This window comes from Telmatherina bonti (genome assembly GCF_933228915.1).
Source record: "Telmatherina bonti genome assembly, chromosome: 9".
NCBI classification, from domain to species: domain Eukaryota; kingdom Metazoa; phylum Chordata; class Actinopteri; order Atheriniformes; family Telmatherinidae; genus Telmatherina; species Telmatherina bonti.
In genome coordinates this window covers 33,161,151-33,178,345 of record NC_136627.1, presented here as the reverse complement: position 1 = coordinate 33,178,345, position 17,195 = coordinate 33,161,151, and the positions used below count along the sequence as shown (strand labels likewise).

Genomic DNA, 17,195 nt, shown 5'->3' with positions numbered 1-17,195 from the left:
GTTTTACCGTAGAGCTTTGTGGAGCCTCTGAATGCAGTCTCCAGAGAGGGGGTGGTGTTTTTTGGATTGGAGGAAGCGCTGGATGTGTGGCAACAACACATTACTGGGAGGAAACAGACCAGTACATAACCACAGGAGCTCCCAGCCTTTCTCCTCACTGTACCTGCAGCAGCATAAAACTCATTCAGGTTCTGCAGAAAATAAGAAGCTGAAGAAGATTTTGTCTACTGAGATGGATGATTAAATCCATCATAATGCCACAAATACTAGAGAAGAAAAGTCATTCTGTGTTTTACGTCTGTTGAAAAAAATGTAAAAATAAATGCACTAAAATTTAAAGAGAAAGTAATAAATAAATCTGCTGTAAATGCAAACTGGTTTTGTTAGTGAGCTTTGAATAATTGTTGCAGTTTACACACTTGACATGGTTGTCAGTGAGCTGCTTGATGATCTGACAGTAAATCTCATCCTTTAGAGGTTCAGCCTTCAGCGCTCCTTCGAAGATCTGGTCTGTGAGCTCGTTGACTGAGCGTGTCCGTTTGGATGGGTAGTCTCCCATATACTTCATCATAGGTAGCATCAGTGTCAAGGAATAAAACAGCTTGATTAGTTTCTTACTATTTATTTATGAGAGGCAGAGTGTGTGTGTTCTGTGTCGTTAACAAAGTATTTTACATTTTTAATGACTATATAAATAAGTGATTGTACTCAGTTTTAGTTGTTAAATCTAAAGAAATCAAATGGAAAATGAAAATGACTTGGTTGTGATCTTAAATTCTTGTTTTTTTTACCCCTGCTTCTGTCTGAATGAGCATATCTAGAATCAACCTACATTGTGGTTTAAAAGGATATCTATGAAGGACATGCAGGCGTCCTGAGCCAGCTCCTCGTGGTTCACCACCTTCTTCAGCAGTGGCTGCTTGAGCGGCTCTCTGGTGCAGCTCCACAATTTGTCTTTCCCACGGTTCTTAGTGACCATCACTCTACTCAGAGTGTGTTTGGGAGGAGGCCTGAAAGCAGGTTGTTTCACAAACACGTCAGGTAAAATTTGGGGAATAACTAAATGTTTTGTTTTTATAATTAGGAAAACACACACTGAGTGACTTGAGGTGCTGGAGAAGTGATGTGTTATTAAGGAAGTAAAGTGATGATTTTTACCCTGAGAGATGAAAATTAAAAACTCCATCATTGCTTTTTTGTATGTGAATTCATGCATGTATAATTAGGTATGTTGTGCGTGTGTGTTTTATTCTTCTGTGTACCTAAAGTAGTCATAAGAGAACTCCTCCAGCGTGTAGGGTTTCACTCTGTCGTCCGTCTCAGGCAGGACGATCTGTGAAACCCGGACCGACTCCTGCCGCTGGTCTGGTGTCATGGTCACCAGAGCCTGATTGGTTGGAAAAGAAGCTACATTTTATTGAAATTCAGTCACCACTTTGTGTTAAACTATTATAAAAACAAAAATTCCAGAAGTCAAAGTGTGGTGTGTAAACTTCAGTGCTGATGCAGTGATCAGGAATCGTGTCCCTGTTTTTTTCTCCACCATAATAATTTTATTTTAACTGTAATAAAACTGTGATAAAAGAATTATTTTAGTTGTGAACAGAAGCACTCAGCTGGAATGGGAGCTGTGTTGTTCATATTATTTCAGCTTGATATTTCTTGAGTTTTAGTTTGGTTAGTTTGTGCTTTTTGTCTCTCACCACAATGTCTTGCGGAGGTCTGGTCATGGCAGGCAGGACGTAGACACAGTCAGCTGGGAAATCTCCTCGCTGATTGGTCCGTTCATTAATTCCATGTGCCCAACCCGAGTTGAGGACCTGCTCGCCGGTGTCCTGGTCCAACACGATCAGGTCTCCCTTCAGAAAACTCAGGAACGTCAACTCCTCTCCAGCTGTGAGAAGAGGACAACGTAGCTTTCACGTGGGGAATGTGAGTCATCTGTCGGCATGTTCTGTGTAAAACATTCTGTCAAGGTGCTGAATGGAACCTGTTCTTAAGTTGACATTTTGTAAAACCTTGTTAACAAACTACAAAAACATGTGCAACATGAGAGGATGACAGCATCAGAATTTTCTGATCAGATGTATCTTAATCTTAATTGCACATTTTTTAACACTGAGTAAAGTGCAATATTTATCAGGAATCAGGATTGTTTTATTAAAAGCAACTTCTCCATCATATGTAAGGTGTGGAAACAGGATGTCAAACCCTGCTGCATGGTGTCATCTGGTTAGGACTTACTAGGGTTGGGGTTGTCCTGCAGAGCAACCACAAACTTGGATCTCATCCTAAGACCCTCGAGGAAGGTGACCACCAGGTCCCTGATGTCCTCTGCGTTGTTAGAGGTGAAGGTGTACTCTTCTCCTTTGATAGTTGCCAAAGTGAAATTCTGACTCTGGAACTTTCCTCCTCTGAGTGGACAACAAGATTTTGTGACTGTGTGATTGCCTCAGGATGACTTAATGAGTTCAGAAAACCCATTAAAGTCATTATAAATCATAATCTGTAGAATTAAAAGTGCTCTCTGATCCCGCTTTGATGTTAAATCAGCTTGGAGAGGACTGACTTAATATTACTGTTTAGAGTTGAAAGGCTTTATGACATTGGAGTTTAGAGAAACCAAATGCTGCAACATAAGCAGTTAAAAAAGTAAATAATATTTCTCACCGGCTGCTGGAAACTGCAGTGATTTCAGGGAAGGAGAGCTCTAAGAGGACCTGCTCCTGCTCATCAACAAAGTAGACCCCGGTCCAGTTGACGGCAACAATCAGGTCATTTTTAGGCAGACTGGGACCTGAGGGGAAATAGGATGTCAAAGTTACTGGTGAAAGCACCCGGTGATGATGGACTGGAGGAATGGACATTTAAAATGTCCTAAACAGGATCATTGTGTGACCTTCACAGTTAATATCCGTTTTATGTTTGGTCACTTATCTGTAATTGTCCTTTTTCCTCTCTTGCTTGAATTCGATTGAATTGTCTCTTCCCCACACAGAACCTAGTTTGTGTCTGTTTGTGTTGTGAAACAGTTGTGAGTATTGAAGGATATAAACTCTAAAGCAAGCCTGCGATGGACTGGAGACCTGTCCAGACCTGTACCAGTCAGTATCTGTCCAGTTCTCCCACAACCCTGAACTGGACTAAGCGGTTAAGACGATGGATGGATGGATCTCTGAAACAACCTGGTTAGATGTAAAAGATTCTCACCTGAGAACTTGAATGCTTCATAGAATCGAGAGAAGAGAAGAGGCCACTTGTGGCGGGCAAAGTCGACCACTTCCTCCTTCACCTTCTGAGGGTCAAACCTCTTCTGGGTGTAGATGCCCTGAGCAGACATTGAAGAGAGAAGTAATTGCTTTGCTTTGCTGCACTTTCCCCTTCAGGACAATGACGCAAATCTCAAGGTCTTTCCCTGTACACCAACAATGTGACTGAATGAAAACACTAGGGGTGGGAAATCAAATACAAAAAAATAAAAAATCTGGATTTTTTTGCTTCACAATTTTATTTTATTTTTTGTTAAAAAATTGATTTAAACAATCCCCTGTAAAAATTTTTGTCATTTTTATTTTTTTTTATTGATCTTTTTACTTGCCTTATTGGGCATTATAGCAGCAGAAAAACAAATTTTGTACATTTTTTGGGGGTTTTTAGTCTACAAAAATCAGCAATATCAAAGAATTGTGAGAATCGCAATTTAAATCGAACCGGCACCCAAAAAATCAGAATCAAATCAAATCGGAACAGAAGCATACGGAACATGTACATCTTTGCAATCCACTGAATCCTTTCTTATATTAATGGGATCAGAGTTTCTGCCACCCCTACAAGCCCGGCTACAAAACATCAGCTTTGCCTCTGGAAAAACTCAGACAGACTTTGCCACAATGCTGAGAACCTTTTTATGTGCAGCCATGATGAAATGAGCCCATTTCTCCACAGTTTTGGAAGTGCTGATCTCTCTGTCTGGGATGTAGGAAGGGATGAGGCTCAGCAGGCGCTCCAGAAGGATCTCTGAACCATAGTCAACGTAATACTGCTGTGAGGCAAGCTCTGCCAGATCATCCTGGAGACATAAAGACACAGATTCACATGAGTCTGTTTAGATTTGGGTTAAAACAAGAGAAAAAAATTATTTCAGAATTAAAAAAAAGTTTCCACAAAGCCTTCAAATGGGCTTCCTCAAATCTAAAATAAAACTCCAAGTAAAAAACACGGTCACCCTGTCACAGCGGTATTCTCCAAACTTGACGCCTCTGACTATTTGTTGGTAGATGAGGTTGGTGGCAACCTGGTCATCGGTGGGGGTGTGCCATGGTGTAAAAATCTCCTTCCTGAAGAACAGCCTCCAGGGGGCGTTCCTCTCCTGAGCTCCCTGCTCCTTTGCATACTGCTCACACTGTGACACAGCGTCCATCACGTGATCGTTCCCGCTGCCTAAAGAGGAGACCTGCAGGTGCAGAAGACCGCAACACTTTTCTCTCTTGTATAACAGTTTAGCGGCATTTCTGCATGCGACACATAAAGACTGCAAACTAAGCATGTTAAGTTATAGTAGCTGTTAAGGAAATATGGGTACTTATGCAACACAGACACATGTATTATGTTTTATAACCTGATTATGTTTCATTTACTGATCTAATAGATTAGTATATTCAGTCCTGTGGATTAATATGAACCCTTTTGGAAGATGGGATAAAGATTAATTTACAAAATAAAGAGAAGGACTGGGGACCTAAGTAATACTCATTTCCTGCTGGCACAACCAGACACAATCAAACATGTGTCTGTATTGTATCACATGTAGATTTTCCCCATCAAAATGTTTATTTACTTTGCACAAATAAAGAACCAATACAAAAACAGTGGAGACACCAAAAGAAATAAAAAATAGGAGAAGACCTGTGTGTGTGTGTGTGTGTGTGTGTGTGCCTACCTTGTCAAACAGTGCAATGTACAGAGAGAAGCCGAAGCGGTCCCGCAGGTTGATCTTGTCAGTCAGAGCGTTGCAGAGTTCCTTGGCTGTGGTGGCCGAGTCGGTCAGCAGTGTTTTGGTCGTGCCATCCATGAACGTCACCGGCAGCATGATGGGCTTCTTCGACTTGGTGGCCTGGATGTGGATGTGAGGTGTGAGTCAGCTGAATGTCTGTTTCTCTTTTAGTGCTGCAATATGTTTTAGGATGTCCAGCAGATAAAATGCCAACAAAACAAAAGCTATAAAATTTCCACTCGTCTAAAATCTCACTTAAAATTCTGCAATTATTTGCAATAATAAGAAACACAGATGTAAACTAAGAGTCAATTGTAAATTATAATGTTTTCACAAGAAAATTTTTAATAAATTCCATTTGAGTGTTCATGTCATAAAATGTAAATGTTTACTGAGCACAAATTTCCTATGAAAACCCTTTGACTGACGGATGTCAGTTCTCACTTTTGTTAAATCAACCAGACCAGCAGGGGAGTCCAGCTCTGGTCCTCGAGGGCCACAATCCTGCAGGTTTTTAATAGATGATCCAACACACCTGACTCTAAATAACGAGCCATTGTGCAGAACTTTGTAGGCTGCTGGACTCACTTCATGTTGAGTCAGGTGTGTTGGAGCAGAGACAACCTGAGAGGACTGTGGTCCTTGAGGATTGACTTTGGACACAGACCGGTGTGTGTTTGCACCTGCAGCTCCAGCCAGGATGGAGGTTGTGTTCTGGTCCCATTGACAAACGTTCGTCTGAGCCTCTCTTCACAGTACGGAGCGTAGCCCGGTGGTCCGCTGTTGATAAAGTTCCTCAGGTACTACAGGACAAAGAAGACACAACAGGTGGCATTTCTGTTGTGTTTCTGTTGAGATACTGTGGAGGCTGAGTAGAATCAATATTAATAAATATTGACAATTGGTTCAGGAGTCAAACAAACTTCTGACCTTGACAAATTTGTCTGATGGTGCGAAGCAGCCGACACACAAAGAGATGAGGATCCAGCCGCGAGCGTGAGAACTCTTGGATGGGTTCTGACTCAGCTGCTTACAGATCTGACAGTAGATCTCATCCCTAACACACACACACACACACACACACACACACACACACACACACACACACACACACACACACACACACCATTAACACAGGCAGTAGCAACTCCTTGACAGGTAAACAATGAAAAGCAGCATAAAGGCTAATGGCACAGCGTCGTCGTCTCTCACCAGGAGAGAAATCTGAAGCGGTTAAACTCCAAACACACAACATCCTTTATTATATCATCACACAGCACATACAATAATAATTGCTTGGCCAAGGCAGCTTAGTTTGTGGTGAGACGGCTGCAGAGACCCTCAGTATTTAAACTGGGAACCAGTGCAACGTTCCTAAGTTTAAGAGTCAAGCTTGTCTGATTTTTTTTTAATCTACATTAAAGTTAACAGTGAAATGATGATTTATGTATTTAACATCACCTGTCACACATCGTACCACCAGCGCTCAGCTGTTCAGGACCGACAGTAAAAAACATGTTGATGAGAAAGAAATTAATTACAAACACCTTTTTTTTTTTTAATGTTTGCTATTTTATTTGCACAATAAATTAACTCTTCATTAAATAAAATTAAAAGGTGTTTAATAATTGTAAATATCCAGTTAACAATCAGATAACAAAGCAAAGTAGTTTATTCTGATATGAGAATTATTCCTTTTACTAATTACTGACTGCATAAATGAGACAAGCAGCATCCAAATACACACAAAGTTGTGCCACTGAGGAAAATCAGGATAAAATAAAAACAATTAATGCTGGCTGGCTTCATGCCAGTTAGACAGGTTTAAGACATAAAGGTTGCACGTCACCTCCTGCCTGACTGAAGCTGGGAAAGCCTCCAGTCTTCTTCCTACAGAGCGGTTCTGCAGAAATGTTGAACTAAATTGGTAGATTTGCGAAAGATGTAACGTGTGTTTCATCACCGAGGGCCGTTAACGTTGCTTTTAATGAATAAACTTATATTTTTGTTCTTTTTGTGCCACTGATCTCCATCATGACACCTAACCGGTCCGTGTACCTCAGAGCCGGCCTCAGGATCCCGTTGCCGATGATGAAGTGAAGTTTCTCCAGGTTGGATGTTGGCCGATCTTCCAGCATGCTGTTGCCATGGAGACCATATTCACCATCATTGAGGCGCTTGGTTACCTGAAATACATCACACACAAGTTCATGTACTTTAGTTCTTTTACAACTAATAGAGGAATCCAGCAGAAACTATTTCAGCTTTAACAACTCTGTCTCACCTCCTCAGTGATCTTTGATTTCTTCTTCAGGGTGAGCGACACCAGTTTATGTCTGACACTGTTTTTCTTGACGCTGTCAGAGTGAGGCGTCTGAGGGCGAGACACAAGTCAGATTTTTCTGATGTAAGGCCTCATAATACATCATGACTGTGACTTTATAATGTAGGAATTAGTTATCATAAAACATTCATAAAAAATATGGAACACATAAAAAGCTGGTGAAAGATTCCACAGCATGACATGAGTACTGGAACCTAAACAATGATGTAAAACACAAATATGCTGTTTCATCATGATGCTAAAACTATTTCTTCTCATTGTTCATGAGTTCGCAAAAGTTGCTGTTCAGTTAAAATAATCAAGATTGTTTTTCCCACATTTTCCTCTGCATGTGACACGGCTGTTCCATGATAATATACAAAATACAAGCATTTATTATTTATATTTGCTTCGGTTTTCCTTTAAATAATAAATCCTGCAGTATCTCTTCACTTACTCTTATTACAATTTATGTAAAAATAAAATAAGAAATATAGGAAATAAAAAGAAATTTGGGCTTATGATGACGCTAAAGGAGATGTAAGACTCAGACTACATTTATGAAAGTCCGACAGGACATAAATAAAATCTTAAAGTCATTTTTATTCCACAGCTTCACACAGCTCCTGTAAAATAAAACCAAACAGTACAAACAGTAGCTGAAGGGATGCAGTGTGAACTGAGCTCACCTCTCCTTCCCCCTGCAAAGCTTGCAGCTCTCTCTTGTAGGTCTTCTTCCCCAGGGTCTCGTAGATCTTGGTCATGACGGGGATCTTCTCACTTCCATCGCTGATGGCTGTGTGGTACTTTGGCTCTGGCAGATCTCCCATGAACCTCAGCACCGTGATCCACACCGCCAGAGCAGCCTGAGAAGGTCACAGACAATTTATTGATCTTTTCTTAGGTTTTTCAGGTGTGATGTTCTCTGAAACAATGTCATGCTGTATTCCAGGTGCAACCGAGGTGTTGAGGGGATCCGACTTGGTGGCCTCAGGATTGGGTCCCTGCTTTTTGCAGATGAAGTGGTCCTGTTGGCTTCATCTGGTCGTGATCTTCAGCTCTCACTTGAGCGATTCGCGGCCGAGTGTGAAGCGGCTGGGATGAAAATTAACACCTCCAAATCTGAGACCATGGTCCTCAGCCGGAATAGGGTGGATTGCCCTCTCCAGGTCGGGAGTCAGGTCCTGCCTCAAGTGGAGGGTTTAAATATCTCGGGGTCTTGTTCACGAGTGAGGGAAGGATGGAGCGCGAGATCGACAGACGGATCGGTGCGGCGTCTGCAGTAATGCCGGCTCTGCGCCGGTCTGTCGTGGTGAAGAAGGAGCTGAGCCAGAAGGCGAAGCTCTCGATTTACCAGTCGATCTACGTTCCTACCCTCACCTATGGTCATGAGCTGTGGGTCGTGACCGAAAGAACGAGATCTTGTATACAGGCGGCTGAAATGGGTTTCCTCCGCAGGGTGGCCGGGCTCTCCCTTAGAGATAGGGTGAGGAGCTCGGTCATCCAGGAGGAGATCAGAGTAGAGTCGCTGCTCCTCTGCATCGAGAGGAACCAGTTGAGGTGGCTCGGGCATCTGGTCAGGATGCCTCCTGGACCTCCCTGGTGAGGTGTTCCAGGCACGTCCCTCTGGGAGGAGACCCCGGGGAAGACCCAGGACACGCAGGAGGGATTATATCTCTCGGCTGGCCTGGGAACGCCTCGGGATCCCCCCCGCAGAGTTGGCAAATGTGGCTGGGGAGAGGGAAGTCTGGGCTTCCCTGCTTAGGCTGCTACCCCCGCGACCCGACCCCGGATTACGGGGGCGGGTCGCGGGGTCGGCGGTAAAAGATGGATGAATGGATAGGCAACGATGGACAGTCAATCAGCAATATTACAGATATTATTATTATCATCCTTATTATAGACAGATGTCACAGATTAGTCAAAATATGAATTACACAACCATGCAATGAGGCTAATATTGTCACTTAGCATTAGCTTTTGTTTTAGCAAACTGAAATGACCACGTCGATATTTTCCTGGTTAAATAAATATAAAATCAATCAGTCTTCATTCACAGTGTTTTGACAAAAAGCTGCCGTTTAATCCAGCTTGAGATGACATCACTGCGGTCTGAGACCACCTGACAGCTCAGCAGTGCAGCAAATATCTGGTTTGTCACTGTTTGGACCAAAGATTGTGCACCTCTAACAGCTGATTTATTGTCTTGTTTGTTCATCTTTTTCAGGGCTCTGAAGTTTATTCTTTCATATGTGAAGTTTCACATCTTCAATGATGACAAACAAAGCAAAAGGCCTCAACAAACGACTAACTGCAGAGACGGCAGGCGTCTTACCAGCTGGTCTCCCTCGTCGTCGTGGAACAGCAGCGGCTGCTTGAGAGGTCTTCTAACATAAGTGTGTGTGCTGGTGCCCTGGAAATAGGTTGCAGCAAATTTGGCAAACTTGTACTCTGACAAATCCTCCTCATCATCATCTTCCGGAAGAGGAAGAGCTTCATCCAGGTCCTCCTCCACCAGCTCGTGATGGGTCCGCTCCAAGTCCTGCAGAGACGACAGCTTCAGTGTGTGCTGAGTGATGAACCACCATCAGCCTGTATTTTATGCTAAAGGCTTCGTGTTACATGTTTTCTTTAACATGTAACAAGTAACATGTACAACACACACACACACACACACATAAGCATGCAATGAGATGACTGTAGAGATTATACAATGTGTGCTTTTTGTGTATTTTATTCTCTTATCATGTGATTGAAAAGGAAGGTGTGTTTTATTTTGTCACCTCGAACCCAGCGGGAGCTTGTCCTTCTTGTCCCGGTAAGGAACTCGTCGTCCCCAAGAAGCCAAACATCTTGTCCACCATGTCGGAGTCGTTGACCGGCTCCATCCTGGCCTTCTCCATCTTCTCAACCATTTCCTTCTTTTTCCGAGCTTCCTCCTTCTCCTTCTTCTCCCGCTCGGCGTCCTCTTTGGCCAGCTGTGCCAGTCGCTCCTGATGACGGAGTGAAGAACAAACTGGATAAACTGCTTGTGTTCAGTAGCTGCGACGTCAAAGAACATGACTGAAAGTGAATTCTGCTTCTAGAGAACAAAAACATACACAAACGCACACAAACCGATGCGGATACAGATAACAGATGTATTGCTTCAGTCTTTGTGAACATAAACATTGACTGTGTGACCGGCTGCATGTTTCCACACATTTAAAAAGCTCATTTACATATTTAGATGGATGATAATAAAATATAATACTGAATATTATAAAATAATAATATAAAATATTTACTATCAGTCATTTACACACGAGGAGCGTTGTGATGACTTCAGTAAGCACCAGAAGAAGAACTATTAGGCAAAATGTTTCTAATTTGAGCCAAAGTTTGTGCATCAGTCACTAAACTTACAGATGAAGCAGATCATTGGTTACTTTTTTTTTCAGCAACATTATTTATTTAAATAAATTGTTTCCTTTTTTTAATATTGTGTTGCAGCAGAAAAAAAGAAAGCAGAGCCTGAATTTATGAACCATCAGATGCTGAAGGTTAATTTGATATCATGTTAGTTTTACTCCACATTTTATGGAATTATTTCTTAAAATAAACACTGTTATGATTTCATATAATGATTTTTTTTCTCTGCTGTTTTACAGTGTTCATGCTGAGTCGAGTCACCAGCATGAATAACGCAATTTCAACCTGCAAGGTTTAACCCCTTCAAGTATGGTGGCCATTAGTGGACACATATTTACAAGCTCTTTTCTTGCATGTCCATGAATGAGGGTATTTTTGTAAATAAACCACTTCAGTGGATGTTGCCCTCTGAGGCTCATGCTGCCCCCCTAAATGACGTACCTGGTGTTTTCGTTCAGCCTCAGCCTTCGCTCTCTTTGCAGACATCTGGTTCCTCAGCTTGGTTTCTTCAGCCAGACGCATCTTCTCAGCTTCCAGCCTCCTGCGGTACTGAGAGCAAAGAAAGCAGCCGCGTTAAAATCTGGCTGGAACAACAGGAAAATATTAAACTGTATTAAATCTGTCTGACTTTTAAGACATGACATAATCATGTAAATATACAGTTGCTTTGTAAACATCAACAATAGTTCATATAAACTTATCATAACATGAAACTGTACATCAGTACTCTGCTTCCACTACTCAGTGTTCACCTCTCCCTTCAGTTTCTTGTAGAGCCGGCGGGCGATCATGCCTCTGGTGTAGGCCTGGATGGTGATGACGGCCCACAGTCGGTGCCTGAAAGCCCGACGAACCAAGAAGCCCCGACACCGACCCTGAAAACCTGTGATTCGCTGACGGGCCACGTGGTATGATGCACACAGCTTCCTGGAACGAACCAGAGCCTGGAGGCGAGAGAATCCCGCTCGCATCTGCGAAGAAAGACAAGTAGAGAAGAAGAATTTACGGCGAACTGCTCAGGCTTCACTGTGGCTTCAGTCTGCGCTCACTTTGACTATTTATCTGCTCACAATACTATCTCAGCCACTAATGATGTTTTATTTCATGCATGCAGCTTCTCTCTTGTCATATGTCGATGACAGTAAAGGTTTTCTGGGCTCTGTGGAATATGGATGTAAAACAGAGATGCTCCTCACAGCGCCATAGTTCTTCCTGCAGCAGTAGCCTCTCCACGTCTTCTGGATCAACACTGCCGACTTTCTCATCCTCAGGAAGTTTGATCTGATGACAGCAAATAGTACACACGACTTTGAACATTTTAGGACAAATAAAAAACTTTGTTCTGGAAGGTTTCTCAACATTTTCAGCGTGACTCTCCAACAAACTACCAGAAAGACTGAATCAACCTTTTTATTTTCCAGCAACGAGAGAGAGATCCTGTTTTTAAAGACGAACCTGTCCTTGAAACCTCGGACCACCTTCTGGATGAGGATGACCTTGTCCGTGATGGCTTTGTCCCTCTCGATCTCCAGCAGCATGTCGTGGTGGTCCTACGCAGGCAGAAAAAAGAGGCACTGATGGGAAAACTGAGTGAGTTTGCTTAACAAAGCAGTTTGCATGTCCAGATAAAACGGCTTCAAATATGTTAAGAGTTCATCTAAGTCACTCTGAAGTCAGGAAATGTCCAACAAACCTACTATAAAGCCTTTTCAGCCCTATAAACTCTAATCTGGCAGCTTTCTGCCGTTATGACAAATGAAGGTAAACACAGTGAGGATTCTCCCGTCTCCTCGTCCTGTGATCTGTCCGCCCACTCTCTGGCTCAGATGACCACGTCCTGTGAGGGAAGTGTGGGTACTGCCCTGCTTTCCACCTCTGCGCCGCTCCTTCCTGCTGTGCTTCCCATCCAGCTGAGGAAGACCTGACAGATTAACCTCACATCCAGAGACTCTACAGATTTCTGTTCACATTCACCAGCTGACCAATCCATCTGAACCTTCCTGTCTTCATCCTGTTCACAACGTGTGTTTGGACAGTTTGGTTCTCATGCAGGGAAAGAAGCAGCGGCTCAGAGAAAGCTCCGTTCTTCCTGAGAAACTAAAACAGCAAAACTTTCTCCAGAGCAGATTTTAGATTTAACTGATGATGCTCTCACCGCATCTGTAGATGTAAATAGTTGCATTAGCTTTGTTTGTTGCTTTCCTCAGATGAACGGTGCAGGACTACGTCTGCAGAAACTTCACCTTCAACCTACAACCTCTGTGTGACAACGAAAGCAGCATGTCCGAACGGCTTCAGTCATTTCTTGAAATAAGAACAATAATGATGATTAATGAGTTGGAATAAATGTTTCGGGGTGATAGTATACTTCATGCTATCAATCATCAGAGTTTCAGAGTCATGAGGTGATATTTTATCAGGTAGCAGCTGTGTCTCTGTCCTCCCACACCAACATGTCGTCACTCTGCCTGCGGAGAGACCAAACTTTGACAGAAGCCGGTGAGGAGAAAATAAACTGCTGAGCCTCAGCTGATGTTTTCATTAAACCCCGAGGGGGGGGCTGTGATTCCACAGCAACATCTGCCCATATTGGACAGGAAAGACTTATTTATACATGTGTGCTTCACTCTCAGATAAAGCTGTGAAAAAGAAAAAAAATGCACACTGGGCGGAAAACAAAACACACTATGGTTCCCATCGGCAGACAGGAGCCGGAAACCATCACAGCAGCGCCTCTCTGAGAGGACGACCCGCAAACCAAACGTCAGACGTGTGTTCTGTCAGAGATTTCAACATGTGAATGTTAAGAGAACAAACTGCAGCGTGGTGGGAGCATCTAGGGGAGATAAAGAAGCGAGGAGGCTCCTCTTGGATCCCCGGTGATTATTCTGACGTCAGAAACAAACACAGTGGACGTGTTCCTGCTGCTGTGTAGCCAGACAAACGTTGGAAATGAGATAAGAAGCTCACAGTTTAATCAAAGCAGACATAAACTGCTGAGTTTCTATCCTGATCCAAACACTGATGTAATAAATACTTTCAGGTAAATAAGAAGAAGACAAGTCAAAAATGAACATAAGATTTAATCACTGAAGTTCAGCAGAATTGCCCTTTAACGCAGCCACACCTTGAGGAAGATCTTGGTTTTTCCCATCTGCCAGTCGTCGTCTCTGCCGAGCACGGCTTCAGCGATCCTCTGACAGGTTCCTCTCAGGTCCTCCTGATGAGGGAGACATGAGGGTTAATGACGCCTCCTTCGCTTCCACTAATAAAGTTTTATTCAGGATTTCGCTTCAAAGTCCCGCTCAGCTGTTAGAAACTCGTGTCAACACTGACGATGAGACACGGCGGCTCAGTTCCACTCAGCGCCAATAAGGCGTAACGTAAAGGTCAGGAGAGCAAGGGACTGGCTCAGTTTTCCATCCTCAGCAAGTCGGAGGCAGCAGGCGTTTTCACTGCTCACTAATGATCATAATAAGACACACACACACACACACACACGAAACTATGCTTTAATGATGTGTGTTTGCATTTGGAGCCGCTGGTGCCAGAGACTTAAACACTTTGTTGTGTTTGTATCTGGACAAAAATGCTGATTCACTTTGAACATTTGCAATTAAAAATATGGAGTGAAACTGTCGTCATAGTAACTGCGATCACGACTGCATTTCCACTTCATCACAGTCCTGATGTGTTTAGAAAACTAAACTTCCAAACACATGGAAATGAAAAATGACGCCTCACGCAGCTGAGGAACGAGAGGGAAGGCATGCCATGTGGAAAAACAGGCTTCTGTGTGTGAGCGTGGGAAAAACACACAGAGACCAAACACACACACTCGTCTCGCTGGACCAGACACCAGAAACATTCTGGTCCCTGTTTCTGGTTTTTAATCCGTCTATGAGCTACTGGAGGAAGACCACAGCACAGCTCTCATCCTGCTGGGAACATAAATTGTGGAATGTAAAATAAACAAATCAAAACAGACAAACAGAGCAAAGCGCCGTCATAACACTTCATAATGTCTTCAGAAGAATCTGCTCTGACATCGTCTCTGTCCCTGAACAAGAATCTCACTTTGTTAATAACAACGCGTGTTTGAGCCTCTGTGGAAGAAGTTAAACATCCTGTGTGGTCACATGTCTGTAACTACATAGCCAAAAGAACATGCATGGAAAACTGCGTTCAAGTCAACGTGATGGTTGAATTTCATCCTCATAAACGCCACAAAAACGTTAACGAGCAACAGATCGACAAATCTAATAGAAATATATCAGAAATAGCTAAATAAAACATGTTCAACAAAGAAACAACACAACTTGCATTTTGTCTGGCTCAAATATAATAAAACAAACCCACAAAGCCCACCATCACTCCCCTACCTGCTTGTATGCCGGTTTGACCCCCGGCATGAGCACTCTGTAACGGTCCACAAACTCCACAAAGGTGTAGCGGATGGGATACCCAGCACGGCGGATTCGGATGGTCTCCATCATACCAGAATACCTCAGCTGACGCACACACAGCTCCCTGTCAAACAACTGCAGACAAAACGCGACTTCCATTACTCCCAGTGATTTTTACTGTGTGATTGTTTCCTCCCACTCTGCTATAAACTATTCCTGAACAAGACTCACCACCAGCACAGGTCTGCATGGAGTTTAATGTTAAAATGCCCAAAACTTAATGCTAATGACATCATAAATCACAGTTTATTGTAAATATGTGCTACTTTAGTTTTTATTTATCTGAAATAAAAACTGAACGTTCCTGCTGAAGTGTGTTAAAACCAAATTTAGTTCATGTTAAAATAAAAGATGATACACTTCATATAGATCAGTTTTCCTCTGCAAACGTGTAAGCAAATAAAAAAGTTATTATTTTGCCTTCGACTATTGTCGTATTGTGCATTCAGAACAGACTAACATTTTGTCATGACAGTAAATAGATAAATATACAGGCCCTGTGATGGACTAATGAACTACCTCTCATCCTGTGATTGTAGGGATGGACTCCAGCCTCCCCGCAACTCTCAATAGGACTAAGCAGTTCAGAAAATGATAACAAAGAGAGGGAAGGTAATCCATACGGAGGGCATTCCGGAGGGCAGGATAACAGATGTGGAGGAAAGCTACACCTGGGCATACCACAGGTGAATGGCAATCATGAAGAAGCCACAAGGAAAACTGCCTCAGCTAAATACCTGCAACAAGTGAGGCAAGTACTGAGAAGTCCGCTCAATGGCAACAACAAGATCTGGGCAATTAACAGCTACGCCCTGCCAGTGATCCGAGACCCTGCTGGGATAATAAGCTGGCCAAAGAAGGAAGCTCAGACCACGGCTGTCAAAACATGGAAGCTGCTCATCATGCATGGAGGGTTCCACCCCAAGTCCAGTGTCCAGCGACTTTACACTAAGCACAAAGAAGGGGGCCGGGGACTAGTGAGCATCAAGGCCACTATCCAAGATGAAACATCCAAGCTCCACAAATATATCAAGAAGAGGGCACAGACGGATGAAGCACTTAGTGAAAGTCTCTGACAATGGATTCTGGAGGAACGTGAGATGGAAGAACCATCATGGAGGAAAAGCTCCTGCATGGGATGTACCACCAGCAGATCGCCGAAGTGGCCGATATAAACAAGTCCTATCAATGGCTGGAGAGAGCTGGACTGAAGGACAGCACAGAGGCACTAATCATGGCAGCACAGGAGCAGGCCCTGAGCATCAGAGCGATGGAGGCCCAGATCTACCAGACCAGGCAGGATCCCAGGTGCAGAGTATGCAAAGGAGCCCCTGAAACAATCCAGCACCTCACAGCAGGGTGAAAGATATTGGCAGACAAAGAATACATGTAGCGCCATAACCAAGTAGCTGGCATAGTGTACAGGAACATCTGTGCAGAATATAGACTGGAGACCCCCAAGTCCCAGTGGGAAACTCCCCCCAAGGTGGTGGAGAATGAGAGGGCTAAGATCCTCTGGGACTTCCAGATCCAGACAGATAAAATGGTGGTGGCCAACCAACTGGACATAGTGATCATGGAGAAGCAGCAGAAGAAAGCCGTAGTGATGGATGGATCCATCCCCAAATGATGGGAATATCAGGAAAAAGGAGCATGAGAAACTGGAGAAGTACCAAGACCTCAAGGAAGAACTGGAGAAGGGCTGGAGGGTGAAAGCAACAGTAGGACCCATAGTGATCGGAGCCCTGGGGGTCGTGTCCCCCACACTGGAGAAGTGGCTCCAACAGATACCTGGTGAGACATCAGACATCTCTGTCCAGAAAAGCGCAGTCCTAGGAACAGCTAAGATACTGCGTAGGACCCTCAAGCTCCCAGGACTCTGGTAGAGAACCCGAGCTGGAGAGATGAGCAGCCACCCGCCCTACCCTGAGAGATGGGAGGGGTGGGTGAGGGAGGGAGGTTTTTCTTATATATATCTAGACAGAAGTGAAAGCAAAAACAT

General features: G+C 43.4%; 1 protein-coding gene across 1 annotated transcript in view; it reads right to left on the bottom strand.

The window, feature by feature from the left end:
• Nucleotides 1-17,195, bottom strand: part of myo7aa (myosin VIIAa) — a gene marked incomplete at its 5' end in the record, with an annotated part of 37,183 nt that overhangs the window by 4,270 nt on the left and 15,718 nt on the right. Inside the window, 24 exons of the mRNA XM_079246941.1 lie at nucleotides 8-163; nucleotides 420-562; nucleotides 833-1,010; nucleotides 1,263-1,387; nucleotides 1,704-1,894; nucleotides 2,245-2,414; nucleotides 2,671-2,797; nucleotides 3,211-3,328; nucleotides 3,902-4,069; nucleotides 4,226-4,453; nucleotides 4,940-5,113; nucleotides 5,677-5,796; nucleotides 5,924-6,050; nucleotides 7,052-7,179; nucleotides 7,278-7,367; nucleotides 8,006-8,182; nucleotides 9,652-9,858; nucleotides 10,100-10,309; nucleotides 11,169-11,276; nucleotides 11,480-11,698; nucleotides 11,924-12,008; nucleotides 12,183-12,277; nucleotides 13,855-13,947; nucleotides 15,110-15,268. Of these exons, the coding sequence (XP_079103067.1) occupies nucleotides 8-163; nucleotides 420-562; nucleotides 833-1,010; nucleotides 1,263-1,387; nucleotides 1,704-1,894; nucleotides 2,245-2,414; nucleotides 2,671-2,797; nucleotides 3,211-3,328; nucleotides 3,902-4,069; nucleotides 4,226-4,453; nucleotides 4,940-5,113; nucleotides 5,677-5,796; nucleotides 5,924-6,050; nucleotides 7,052-7,179; nucleotides 7,278-7,367; nucleotides 8,006-8,182; nucleotides 9,652-9,858; nucleotides 10,100-10,309; nucleotides 11,169-11,276; nucleotides 11,480-11,698; nucleotides 11,924-12,008; nucleotides 12,183-12,277; nucleotides 13,855-13,947; nucleotides 15,110-15,268 (3,596 nt within the window). The remainder of the gene's footprint in view (nucleotides 1-7; nucleotides 164-419; nucleotides 563-832; nucleotides 1,011-1,262; nucleotides 1,388-1,703; nucleotides 1,895-2,244; nucleotides 2,415-2,670; nucleotides 2,798-3,210; nucleotides 3,329-3,901; nucleotides 4,070-4,225; nucleotides 4,454-4,939; nucleotides 5,114-5,676; nucleotides 5,797-5,923; nucleotides 6,051-7,051; nucleotides 7,180-7,277; nucleotides 7,368-8,005; nucleotides 8,183-9,651; nucleotides 9,859-10,099; nucleotides 10,310-11,168; nucleotides 11,277-11,479; nucleotides 11,699-11,923; nucleotides 12,009-12,182; nucleotides 12,278-13,854; nucleotides 13,948-15,109; nucleotides 15,269-17,195) is intronic.